Source organism: Lepus europaeus, chromosome 22 (genome assembly GCF_033115175.1).
Source record: "Lepus europaeus isolate LE1 chromosome 22, mLepTim1.pri, whole genome shotgun sequence".
Classification (NCBI taxonomy): domain Eukaryota; kingdom Metazoa; phylum Chordata; class Mammalia; order Lagomorpha; family Leporidae; genus Lepus; species Lepus europaeus.
Genome location: NC_084848.1, coordinates 27,011,224 through 27,023,414, shown reverse-complemented (window position 1 = coordinate 27,023,414; position 12,191 = coordinate 27,011,224). Strand labels below are relative to the sequence as shown.

The 12,191-nt window shown below is 48.4% G+C and overlaps 1 protein-coding gene across 1 annotated transcript in view; it reads left to right on the top strand.

The window, feature by feature from the left end:
* LIN52 (lin-52 DREAM MuvB core complex component) overlaps nt 1-5,340 on the top strand; it is a 111,970-nt gene extending 106,630 nt beyond the window's left edge. The window contains exon 6 of the mRNA XM_062181605.1: nt 3,366-5,340. Within this exon, the coding sequence (XP_062037589.1) occupies nt 3,366-3,421 (56 nt within the window). The 3' untranslated portion in view covers nt 3,422-5,340. The remainder of the gene's footprint in view (nt 1-3,365) is intronic.
* Nucleotides 5,341-12,191: the final 6,851 nt, after the last annotated feature.

Genomic DNA, 12,191 nt, shown 5'->3' with positions numbered 1-12,191 from the left:
TGCCTTTAAGAGACTTCAGAATCTCCACTTATGGTTTCCTTTAGACCCTTTTGATCCCTCAAAGAGTTTGAGTCTTTTTTTTTTTTTTTTTTTTGAGTTATGAATCTTAAAATATTGGTCATTCTCCTATTTGGGGAAAAGAAAACAGCAAGGAACTAGGAGGTCTGAAGAACAACGGGCAGAAATCATTAGTGAGACCTGCGTGGTGCTCCGGGCCCAGGATTTTTAGAACAGGGCTCTGTTCTACCCAGCAGACTTCTGTATTGCCCATGTCTGCTTTCCAGAGCACCTGCTTCTAGCCATGTTGCAGGATTATTTGGTGCATTTTAAAGGCCTTAATAAGCATTTGAGAGTAAGTGGAATAACTCACCCTTTAGAAATAAATGACGAGACCCACTCTGCCCAAATCATGAGTAGATTCCTGTAGGATCAGGCTGAGAGAAAAGAGTCCGAAGAATGGGGTTTTTGAGATTGATTGCTAGCCTCCCTTATCACTCACGCAGATGAGTGGATGCAGGAGAACTTGCCTGGCCACCTCTGAGAAGTGTTGTGTTAATGATTACCACCATACCAAGCATGTGCATTGCTCATATCCCAGAGAAAAGTAGGCTAGGTGGCATTAACGGACTGCGATCTTTCCCAGTCCAAGGTGACACCTAGCTGCTAAGTACTAGAGCGAGGTCTTTTTAAGTCCTCTCTTTTTAGATTTTTATTTATTTATTTAAAAGGCAGAGGGGCTGGCACTGTGGCGCAGCGGGTTAAAGCACTGGCCTGAAGCGCCGGCATCCTATACAGGCGCTGTTTCTAGTCCCGGCTGCTCCTCTTCCAATCCAGCTCCCTGCTATGGCCTGGGAAAGCAGAAGAAGATGGCCCAAGTCCTTGGGCCCCTGCACCCACATGAGACACCCGGAAGAAGCTCCTGGCTCCTGGCTTCAGATCAGCTCAGCTCTGGCCGTTGTGGCCATCTGGGGAGTGAACCAGCGGGTGGAAGAGCTCTCTCTGTGAATCTCCCTGTAATTCTTTCAAATAAGTAAAATATAAATCTTTTTAAAAAGGCAGAAATACAGAGACAGAAGGGGGAAGAGAGAGATCTTCCATCTACTGGTTCACTCCCCAAATGGTCTCAATGGCTGGGGCTAGGCCACTCCAAAGCCAGGAGCTTCTTCCGAGTCTCCCACACAGGTGCGGGGGCGCAAGCACTTGGGCCATCTTCCACTGCTTTTCAGGCCATAGCAGAGAGCTGGATCAGAAGTAGAGTAGCTGGGACTCAAACCAGTACCCACATGCAATGCAACAGGCACTGGCCCCAGAAGCTTAGCCTTCTAGGCCACAGCGCTGGCCCCTAGAGCTAGATCTTAAACTCAATTCAAAACTGGTGTTTTCTGAAAGAAGCCCATGCTGCCTTCTATAGGCAAGAAAGTGATCGATTAGATTTCCTTTAGAGTCGTTAGTCCTTGACCTCTGATCTCTCCATTAATTTGGCATTACTTCCATCAAGGGAAATGTTTTTTTCTTGCCAAATAAGCAAGGTACATTAAAAAAGATTTCTGTAATGGTTGAATGGTTGAGAATGGAGCACCAGGGCCACTAGTTTGTTATTTGTGGGAGGGAAGGAAACTAACACTTATTGTGTTCCTTGATCTAGTTCTTGTGTCTGTTGCCATTCATCCACCATCATTTATCCAGCAGATACCAGATCTGGTACTAGACAATCTCTACCCTCAGTCCTTAGATTTTAGTGGAAGAAGACAAGAACACAAACAGGCACTTGCATGCAAATCTTACAGGAACTTCGAATGTACGGGGCTTGGTGTAAATCCACCAAGGAAGGAATGCTCAGTTTGATTTGGGCCAGGGTAGGATTCTGGGCCCGTGAGGGAAGAACCGGCTCTGGGGGCTTCCATTCCTCATTAATGGACTTTCATTTCCTATTGTTGGAGCTCAGGGCCTAGTGAAAGATTGGGTCAAGGAGGAATAGACTGAAGTTACCAAAACTTCCCTGTAGTCACGGAATTTGTATTGTTTTATTTCTTCATTTAAAAAAAAAAAGTTTATTTATTTATTTGAAAGGCAAAGTTACAGAGAGGCAGAGGCAGAGAGAGAGAGAGAGAGAGAGAGAGATCTTCCACCCACTGATTTACTCCCCAAATGGCCACAATGGCCAGAGCTGGGCCAATCCAAAGCCAGGAGCCAGGAGCTTCTTCTGGGTCTCCCACCCAGACGCAGGCGCCCAAGGACTTGGGTCATCTGCTGCTGCTTTCCCAGACCATAGTAGGGAGCTGGATCAGAAATGGAGCAGCCGGGACTTGAACAGGCACCCGTATGGCATGCCGGCACTGCAGGCGGTGGCTTTTATCCACTATGCCACAGCAGCAGCCCCTATTTCTTCATTGTACAATGAACTTTGGCTGGGCTGGAGGGGAGCAAGAGCCCATTCATCTAGCACCATTTGCTATGGACTTGGAAAGGCAGCAGGAGACTAAGGCAGAGTCCTTGTGCTTCCTGTAGATGAGAGGAGGGTGAAGTATTAGGCTACCTGTGCTCGTTGAGGATTTGTTTGACAGAGCTCAAACAAGGGGCTTGTGAGTGGTCCTTGTAATTGAGAGGTTAAGTTATGCTTTCATTTCAGAGCCTCATAGGTAGGAAAGTAGCTACATAAACCCATGGTAACTACAGCAGTCAAAGATTGATGGTGCTGAAAGTCAGAGAAAGACACATAAACCTTGCCTGGCTGCATTAAATATCTAAGGATTGACAATGCCAAGAGAGAGAAGACCAAAGCTCTATAAACCCCACTTTATTACACCATCCCCAGATGAAGCGCTCTGGGGGGATATAAACCCTGTTACATGACAGCATGCAGGGGCTACCGCTGCTGGGAGAGGGGGTCAATGAGCTCCCGTTTTGATTTGGGATTACTGTAAGTGTCTGGAGACCAACAACCCAGCGAAGATTCTAATCTCGGTTAGCAGAGCCCCCTGAGATAGTGAACATGAGCATTAGGTTAGATTCTTCAGAGGGATATGTTTTTGGCAATTTCCTGGTGACTGTTTTAAGGGTGGATGATAGTCTTTCCGGTTGGCCTGTACATGACAGCAGTTGCCAATTTTGGGATAACTCGGTGCAATTGCAACTAATAGGTTTTTTTCCCCCTATTTTAGGAAGTTAATGTTGATTGAATCTATTAGGGTACCAATAGGTTTTTTTCCCCCTATTTTAGGAAGTTAATGTTGATTGAATCTATTAGGGTAGCAACTTGGAATACAATTTAAATAAACCTGTGTTTTTAAGATTAAATCTTCCTATGATCCTAAATTTTTCATATTTAGGTTTTCATTGGTCTTTCCATTTGCTTTCTATTCCAGCCAGGGAGATGACACGAGGGAAATTCCTCAACATTCTAGAGAAACCCAAGAAGTAGCAGCTGCTTGTGGACAGGATGTCTGGGGAACGGCACCGGACTCCCTTCCAGTGCAGCTCTGATGATGCGCACCTCACTGCTTCCTCCAGAGGGGCCAGCAGCTGGACCTTGGGACCGCCCCTCTCCACTGCTCCTGGCACTCTGCGCCTCTGAGGACACTTGGCGACACGAGAAGAAACCTGCTCTACCCAAGGATCATTGCAGTTATTCAATCGGCTTCCATACTTTTGCCTTCTTAGCCTCAGATATTGGTAACAGCAGAGGCCATATCCCTCTCAAAGGCCAAAGCCCTGCTTTCTCATTTGCAGAAGTGAGGAGCCCCAGGATCTTACAGTTGATTTGATTTAGTGATGGCCAAGTCGGTTGTGACTTGTTGATTGGGTGGGTTCTTTTGAGTTGTACTTGATGTCTTAGGAACTATTTATGACGCAAAGAAACCAGAGACCAACTGGAATCTGGGCCAGACCATACAGCCTGACTTATGAACTCTCCAGTGTGTATTAGGTTCCAAGAACCTTCATCTGGAGAAACCAGAATCTTCTCAAAATGTACACCTGCTTTTTAAATTGAACACCTCTCCTGGTAGTCCCATCCCCTGGTGTCTCCCATTCTCCACCTCCCGGTCTACCCTCCAGTCTTCCTCCTGGAACGAGCTTGTGTAGTGAATGGCCCCTGCAAGTTGTCTCGTGCTGCAGACCTCAAGAACAACATGAAGGTGACAGAAAGGACTTCTAGGTTCCAGTAATCTGGTACAGGTTCAAGTGAAAAAGTCCATACAGCATGGAGACAGGAGAAGAGGATGGTGTATGGAGTTCCCATTTGGTTATAAATTAGAAATCCTAATTGACCCTAAAGGAATACACCATGGGATGGTGGCAATGTTTTGTCCCTCTTGTCCCCACCTTACAGCACATATCAGATAACATGTGACAGAAACACACTGACAAACACACAAGAAAGAATTCTCTGACTCAAATACAACTCTCACTTAATTTGCCAGTTATCTGTCTGTGTTAAAACCTGAAAACCTGGCCCATGGGTAAAATCAGTTAATGTTTTGAGGAGTGTATGAAATTCCTAACCTTTACAAAAGAAAACTCCTGTGGCAGCAACGTGATGGTCATGTTTCGGTCGTGTTTTCTGCCTTGACTGTCGTGCTCATGCACAGCACTCTTCAGCTCAGTAGCTGGTCCATCAACCATTTCCTGACATCTCTCACTGGTTGCCCATGCTAGAATTGATGTTGTATTTTTCTCTCATTTGTACCATTTGCCCATACCTGCAATTTTTATTTATTGAAAGGAAAAAATACGGAATGCAAGACACAAAGGATAAGTATAGCAAGTAAAACATCCTGCTGAGTGCTTCAGAGAAGATTCAGTTGTTGAGGCTTTGATTTAAGTCAAGCTTATTATTGACTCTTCTTAATCTCACTAAATGCGGTTGAAGTGTGTGTGTGCGTGTGTGTGTGTGTGTGTGTGGCCAGCCAGAATACAGTGCCATAATGTCAGATTTTCCTTGCTCTGTTTTTGAGAGTTGATGATGTCAGGCACTTTTAAGTGTTTGGGGAAATTAAGAAATATATGGAAAATATTGGGATACCTCCCCCAAACCAAGTCAAGTCTGTAACCTGAAGCCAGGTGGTTGGTTTTCTGATCTGCTTTGGCCTCTTTCTTTTACTATCATCTTACTCACCAGCACTTAGTATAAGTCGGCGTATTAGAATTGTGATATTTATTGGTTTTGTATTTGTCGTCCTTAGAAATGTTAATGATGTATTTTTATATTGATAATATAAATTTATGTACAATGTGTGTGTATGTATTTCAGAATGTTAGAAGATTGTACTGTGTATGTGATATTTTCTGTGTCTTCATAATAAATATGTCCCCTTTTATAGGAGGGTGAGTTTTTCCTCAGAGGGCCAAGTTGCCTATTCAAAACATAGACTGCTTCAGAAGCACAACTACAGGGACGGACAGCCCAGTGTCTTCCAGCTGAATGTCTTTGTGGATGGTCTGGAGCTTTGTAGCCACCTGCTTGGTCTCCCAGCTTCCAATCAGCCTTCCCAGCCATCCTGCTCACTGCTGGTCATCTTTCCAAAGTAGTGTTTAGAAACCTTTTGTGCCTCCCTGTGTCTGCTAATAAAATCTGAGTCTCATCCTCTCCATGTGTAATCCCAACTGACCTGCCGGGCTGATGTCCTTCTTTGTCCACGCGTGATCCTGGTTCCTGTAACTATAAACGATTCCCAGCTCCTCACCTGAATGCCATGGAGTGTTCCTAGAAAGTCTTGCACCTGTCAAACCTGTACAGAACCCGCAGTGATCCAGCCAAAAAAGGCCCTTGTCCCTGTGTTCCTACATTCGTGTATACCCTCCCTTTGACTCTTAGCACACTCTGCCTTATACTTTAATGATCTGAATCTGTATCTTACTGTCCTACTAAATTATAAGCTCCCCAAGACACATATGATTCTGCAGCGTTTTCTTCAAACTGAGGGTTTGAAGATCTGTCTGTTTGCAGACTTCCAGTTAGGCATGGTAGATTAAAAAACAAGTATTTCTTGGCCACCTACTAGAACCCTCGTGTGAGTTCAAGAACTAAAGAGTAGGCACTCATGAGTGTGACGCCGTCACCCGTGGACAGTTTACCTGCTCTAGGACAGAGCATGCTGTTTTAGAGGAAGTCACCCACATTAAGGAAAGCGAACGCTCATCATCATTGCTCATCGTTTGTTTCCTAGAAAGTATCTGGCTGCGGGTAGATATCCTCAATCTGGATCCAAACAGGGACACATTAGGGATGTTCTCCATGTTTTCAGAGATTATTTTCCCATTAAATAATCACTTATTATTTGTCCATAGATTTTTTTTTCTTCTCCCTTTGCCATACCAAATACCATCCAGTAATGCACATGTTGGCTGAGCGGCATTGTCTGGAGAAGCATAGCACTGGGGCTGGCAGTTCTTCAAATCCCTACTGAAACCTTTTCTTACCAGTAGTCTGATTCTCACCTGCTTCAGTCTCTCAGATTCTAGGCCTCTGCCGATTTGCTTGGCTCTCCTACAAGTAGATCCCTGAAGGTTCATAAAGAATTATCTTGATATTTAACAGTCACTATTTATCCTTTTGTTACCAAAAGTTATATTTTAATAATTTTTTGCATGTTTAATAAAATCATTTTTATGTGAAAGGCAAAGTGACAGAGAAATGGAGCTACATCTTCCACTCACTTGTTCACTCCTCAGGTTCCAAAAACAGCCAGTTCTAGGCCAGGCCAAAGCCAAGAGCCCAGAACTCCACCTAAGTCTTTCATGGATGGCAGTTGGGCCTCTACAGAACACATTAGTAGGAAGCTGGATCAGAAGCTGGGTAGCTGGGACTCTAGCAGGATCTCCCATATGGGATGCGGACATCCTAGGCAGTGGCTTAACCCACTAAGCCACAGTACCCACTCCCCGACCCATCGTATTTGTTAAGTGGACTCTTGCTAACTGCTGTTTGGTTTGGGTTCTCTAGCTGCTGCCTATTGGAGTCGTCTGGACTCACTCAAGTCAGAGCCTTGAAAATGAAACCAGTGAAAGTCATTGTGCAGCCCCCACAGCCTCGGCAGGATGATTGGACTTCCACAGGAGCTTTGCGATGAAGCCGAGAAACTTCCTTTCCAGTGGGATGCTGCGATCCCTTCTGTCTACACAGGCAGGAGAACAGAGCAGGAAGTGAGGACGTGGGAGATGGGCCGAGGTGGGTGCTCCCAGGGGGTCAAATAACACAGTTTCTCACCAGCTCTCAAGTCTGGCACTAACTCCATCTCCAGGCATTTGCCTATGTTCTTCGTTTTCTGTTTTCTTCACCCTTTGGCTGCTATCAGACCACCTGAGGCCTGCTCGGGCTTCGTGTCACCAGAAAGCCTTGCAGCCACCACCCCGGAGAGCGGCCGAACAGTGGTCTCCAAGTTCATGAGTCCTGGCGGGCCTGTCACAGACTTCCTGTCAGCCTTTTTGGCACATCAGGGGTGTGTCCCTGACCATGCCTAGAGAGGCCACCAGCCTTCCCACCCTTTGCCCAGCGCTCTTTCTCCGGGTGCAGGGGCGGTTGGGGGTTCAGGTGGCACCAGGTGCTCTGCGTTGGCGCGAGTGCTGCCAGAGCCTGTTAATTAGCACAGGGACACCCCGATGCTCCATTAGCCGGGCCAGGCATTCGGAACCTTCCCTCCTGCGGCCCCTGCCTCCTAATGAGAGCTGGGAGAAGGGCCTCACAAAACACTGCCTCAGAAGAATATTCCGCTTTGTCCCCACCAGTAACCGGGGCTGACAGGATCACTCTGTCCATTTCTCTTCTAATTAGCACAATTCCAGCACGGCCTGAGCCAGCAAACGGAGAAGAGCGATCAAAAGCGATCGGACAAGCGTACCGAATCGCAAACACAAAGAGGGCCGTTCCCCGTAATTAGGCGAGACGGTTCCTCAGTCTTTTCTCGGCTGGAGTTTGCCGCTAAGACTCTTGCTGTTTGGGTCCCAGCAACACAAGTTACATGTCTCCCTGGGACACTAATAAGCCCCAAATTGTCTTCCGCTTCACACAACTCTGACCAGTGGACAGATGCGGGGGGTGGGGGGACAGTGAGGGGACAGGGTCTCTGAACGAGCAGCTGCTGCAATGACTTCCAAGGAGCAGAACACAGGCTGCGGGCAGAGGGGCCGAGGCAGCCGGCTAGAGAGGAGACCTGCTCCGGACGCAGCCTAGACCTTGTCTCTGGGCTGGGGTCTGAGGCACCTGGAGTTTCCGACCCTCAGGGGAAGCCCACCCCGCCGTTTGCCTTGCCCTGTTCGTTCGCCCCCTTCTGCCTCCTCTCCAGCCTCTCTCCACATTGGTAGCCTCGTGGGCAGCCATTCCTGCAACTGCATTGAAGCCCTGCACAAACTATAAGGCCCTATACAACTATAAGTCACCATCTTTAAAAAAAAAAAAAAAAGGATTGGGACCAGCGTTGTGGTGCGGCGGGTAAAGTAAAACACCGGCATCCCATATTGGAGCACCAGTTGGAGTCCTGGCTGCTCCACTTCCTATCCAGCTCCCTACTAATGCTTCTGGGAAACCACAGATGGCCTAACTGCGTGGGCCCCCACTGCCTATGTTGAAGACCTACGTGGAGTTCCAGGCTCCTGGCTTCGGCCTGGCCCGACCCTGGCCATTGTGGCCATTTCATTCATTTTATTTGGAAGCCAGAGAGAGGCAGGCAGACAGAAATTTTTGCTCTCTGCTGGTTCACTCCCTACATTACCTGCAAAAGCCAGGGTTGGGCCTGACAGAAGCCAGGAGCCTGAAACTCAGTCTGGCTCTCCCATGTGGGAGACAGGGACCCAGTGACCTGGACCATCAGATGCTGCCTCCCAGGATCTGCAGTAGGAGGAAGCTGGAATCAGCAGCAGAGCCAGCACCTAGACCCAGGCAGTCCAGCGTGGGATACAGGCCTCACGAGGGGCACTTTAACCACGGGACCAAATGCCCACCCATCTGAAAGAGAGCCTAGGTGAACTCTGCCCTCACAGAGCTCATGACCTGAATGGGGGCACCCTCTGTACCCTGGCCTAGGTTTTCAGACACCACCACCTTTACATCTCCGGCTCTTCCCCGACCCCTGCCTGCGTTTCCCATTTCCCCTTCTCCTGCACAATCCTGGTCTTTTAAAACCCAGAAGTGGTCCTCATTGACTTCCAGGGCAAGAAGCTGTAACTGGCCACACTCCATGTGGCTCAGAGGTTGGGCCCTTCGTGAACAGGAACAGCCCCAGGATTGCCACCCGTTACAGGGATTCCTTGGGGGTGATAGTGCCATAAACTTGGGCATAGCAGGAACAAAGGAATGCAGGGGAGAATGGCGGTCAGAATCTCGGTCACACTCCGCGCAGAACTGGGTTATCATGTTTTCATCTTTGCCTCCTGCTTTCTCTGTCTTGAGCTACCCTGATACTTCCATAGGGACTCCTTGATGAGACTTGTATTGTAATTATCATGCATTTGCTGTGAGCCTGAGCATTGAATATAGTCATAAATTCCTAAAAAATAAAGTATTAATAAAAATTTTTTAAGATTTATTTATTTATTTGAAAGGCAGAGTTACAGAGTGGCAGAGGCAGAGAGAGGTCTTCCATCCGCTGGTTCACTCCCCAAATGGCCACACTGGCCAGGGCTGTGCCGATCCAAAGCCAGGAGCCAGGAGCTTCTTCCAGGTCTCCCACGTGGGTGCAGGGGCCCAAGGACTTGGGCCATCTTGTACTGCTTTCCCAGGCCATAGCAGAGAGCTGGAATGGAAGTGGAACAGCCCATATGGGATGCCGGCACCGCAAGCGGCAGCTTAACCTACTACACCACAGTACCGGCCCCACAGAAATAAATTTTAAAAATAAAAGGAGACCTCCAATACCAAAAGACACTCAATTATGTAGAATCCCCTGAGGAGCCAAAAAGCTCAAGTAAATAGTCGCATTGGTTTTTCCCACCCCCATCTTTCCTATCCGAGTCACAGAGGGAACGGTAGGATTGGAGTTTTTAAATGACTTGTGGGAGGTATCAAGAATTGATCCAAATATGTTCAGTCTGCTATACTTTCTTTGGTTGTAAGCAGGACTTAGAGTGGTACCTGAAACATAATAGGTGCTGGAGAAGAATTTGTTGAATAATGAGCTGTGCTGTGATAGTCAGTGTTTGTGGCCTTATTGTTGATCTGAGGTGTTTGTTACAGCTTGGATTTTGAGAGACAGGTGCAAGTGTGTGCAAGTCTCCTTTCTCTCAGCCTTGATTTGCTCGGACCTCTCGCACTTCACAGAGATTACCCAGGGGCGTGGGTCAGATACTGCTTGGGATGCCTGCGTCCCATATTAGAGTCCCTGGGTTCGAGTCCCGCTTCCTGCTAATGTACCTCGGGAGGCAGCTGGTGATGACCCAAGTGTTTGGTCCCTGCCACCCATGTGGGAGACCTGTATTGAGTGTTCCGGGCTCCTGGCTTTGTCCTGGCCCAACCCAAGTTGTGGGTATTTGGGGAGTGAACCAGCAGAAGGAAGACCTGTCTCTCTGTCTGTCTCTGCCTTTCAAATAAATACAAATTTAAAAAAAGAAGAAGTAGCCGGCACCGTGGCTCACTAGGCTAATCCTCCCCCTTGCGGCGCCGGCACACCGGGTTCTAGTCCCGGTCGGGGCGCCAATCCTGTCCCGGTTGCCCCTCTTCCAGGCCAGCTCTCTGCTGTGGCCAGGGAGTGCAGTGGAGGATGGCCCAAGTGCTTGGGCCCTGCACCCCATGGGAGACCAGGAGAAGCACCTGGCTCCTGCCATCGGATCAGCGCGGTGCGCCGGCCGCAGCGCGCCTACCACTGCGGCCATTGAGGGTGAACCAACGGCAAAGGAAGACCTTTCTCTCTGTCTCTCTCTCTCACTGTCCACTCTGCCCGTCAAAAAAAAAAAAAAAGAAGAAGAAGAAGAGGCAGCCCACATCATGGCTAAGAACACTCAGTAAACAACGGCTGTTGACCACAGACAGTGGCAGGAAGGGCCATTTGTTGGGGGCAGGTGTTTGCACAGCAGTGAGGTTGCTGCTTGGGACACGTGCAGTCCATATCACGAAGTGCCTGGTTCAAGTCCTTGCTCCTCTGCTTCCAATCCAGCTCCCTGCCCACTTGCATCCTGGGAGGCAGAAGATGATGACTCAAGTGTTTGGGCCCCTGCCATCCACATGGGAGGCCTGAATTGAGCTCCTGGCGCCTGGCTTCCGCCTTGCCCAGCTCTGGCTGTTGCAGGCATTTGGGAAGTGAACCAGACTTCTCTCTCTCCCTCTGCCTTTCAAAAGAAATTAAAAGAACTTTCAGAAAGACCGTTTGTTGGTGATAAGCAAGGGAGGAAAGTGAATTCCCGGTGACACTGCAGGTTCTGAGCTTGGCCTAAGCCTCGAATCCAGTCATTGCTCCTCCCTATTTATTCGGTCACACTCCCCTTCCCCCGTCTCTCCACCCTTCCCCCAGCTGCTCTGTGGCGTGAGGTTGGTCAAGTTCAATGTTAGCAACTACTGGGGTAGTTGAAGAGATTACATAGGTCCTTGCCAAGTGTTTAGAACTGTGCCTGACCTAGCTTACCTGCTACATAATGGCTTGATGGCTATAGCTGTAAAACTGCACTCAGCATAGTGTTTAATTTATTACATATGTTAAAAATGGATAATCACTCAGGGAAAATACGGTAATAGTCCTTCCCCGGGCTCACCAGGGTCCTCTCGGGCCTCAGCTCCTCACAGCCCGCTCTGGACTGTGCCCTCTCTGGGAGCCGCAGGGAGCAGCCTGGCCAGGGTCAAGTGAGGTGGAAGGTCACGATCTGGGGCTTTCCTGGAAGCAGCCACGCAGGCCCGAGCCGGCAGTTCCTTACAAAGGAGCAGCTGAGAAGAGTCAAGTTGGAAAAGTCAGTGACTCGAAGCTGAGTGGAAATGAGAAGCGCTGGCTGCAGCCGCCGGGGGAGCTCTGCAGGGCCATGAACCAGAAATGGTCCCTGGGGACTGGGGTGCAGCTCCTGAGACGTCTCTGCCTTGTCCTGCCCTTTGCCACCTGTCTGTGCTGCCACAACCTCCACCTTCTTATCAGTGGAACATCACCAAAATTTCTTCAAATGTGCACCTGCACAATGAGCTGTTACCCTGTCATGCAACATGTTTGTAAGTTATGATATCATGGATAAAATGACTTTATCAAAGGATGAGTGAAGATGGCAAGCTGTAAATTTTTTTT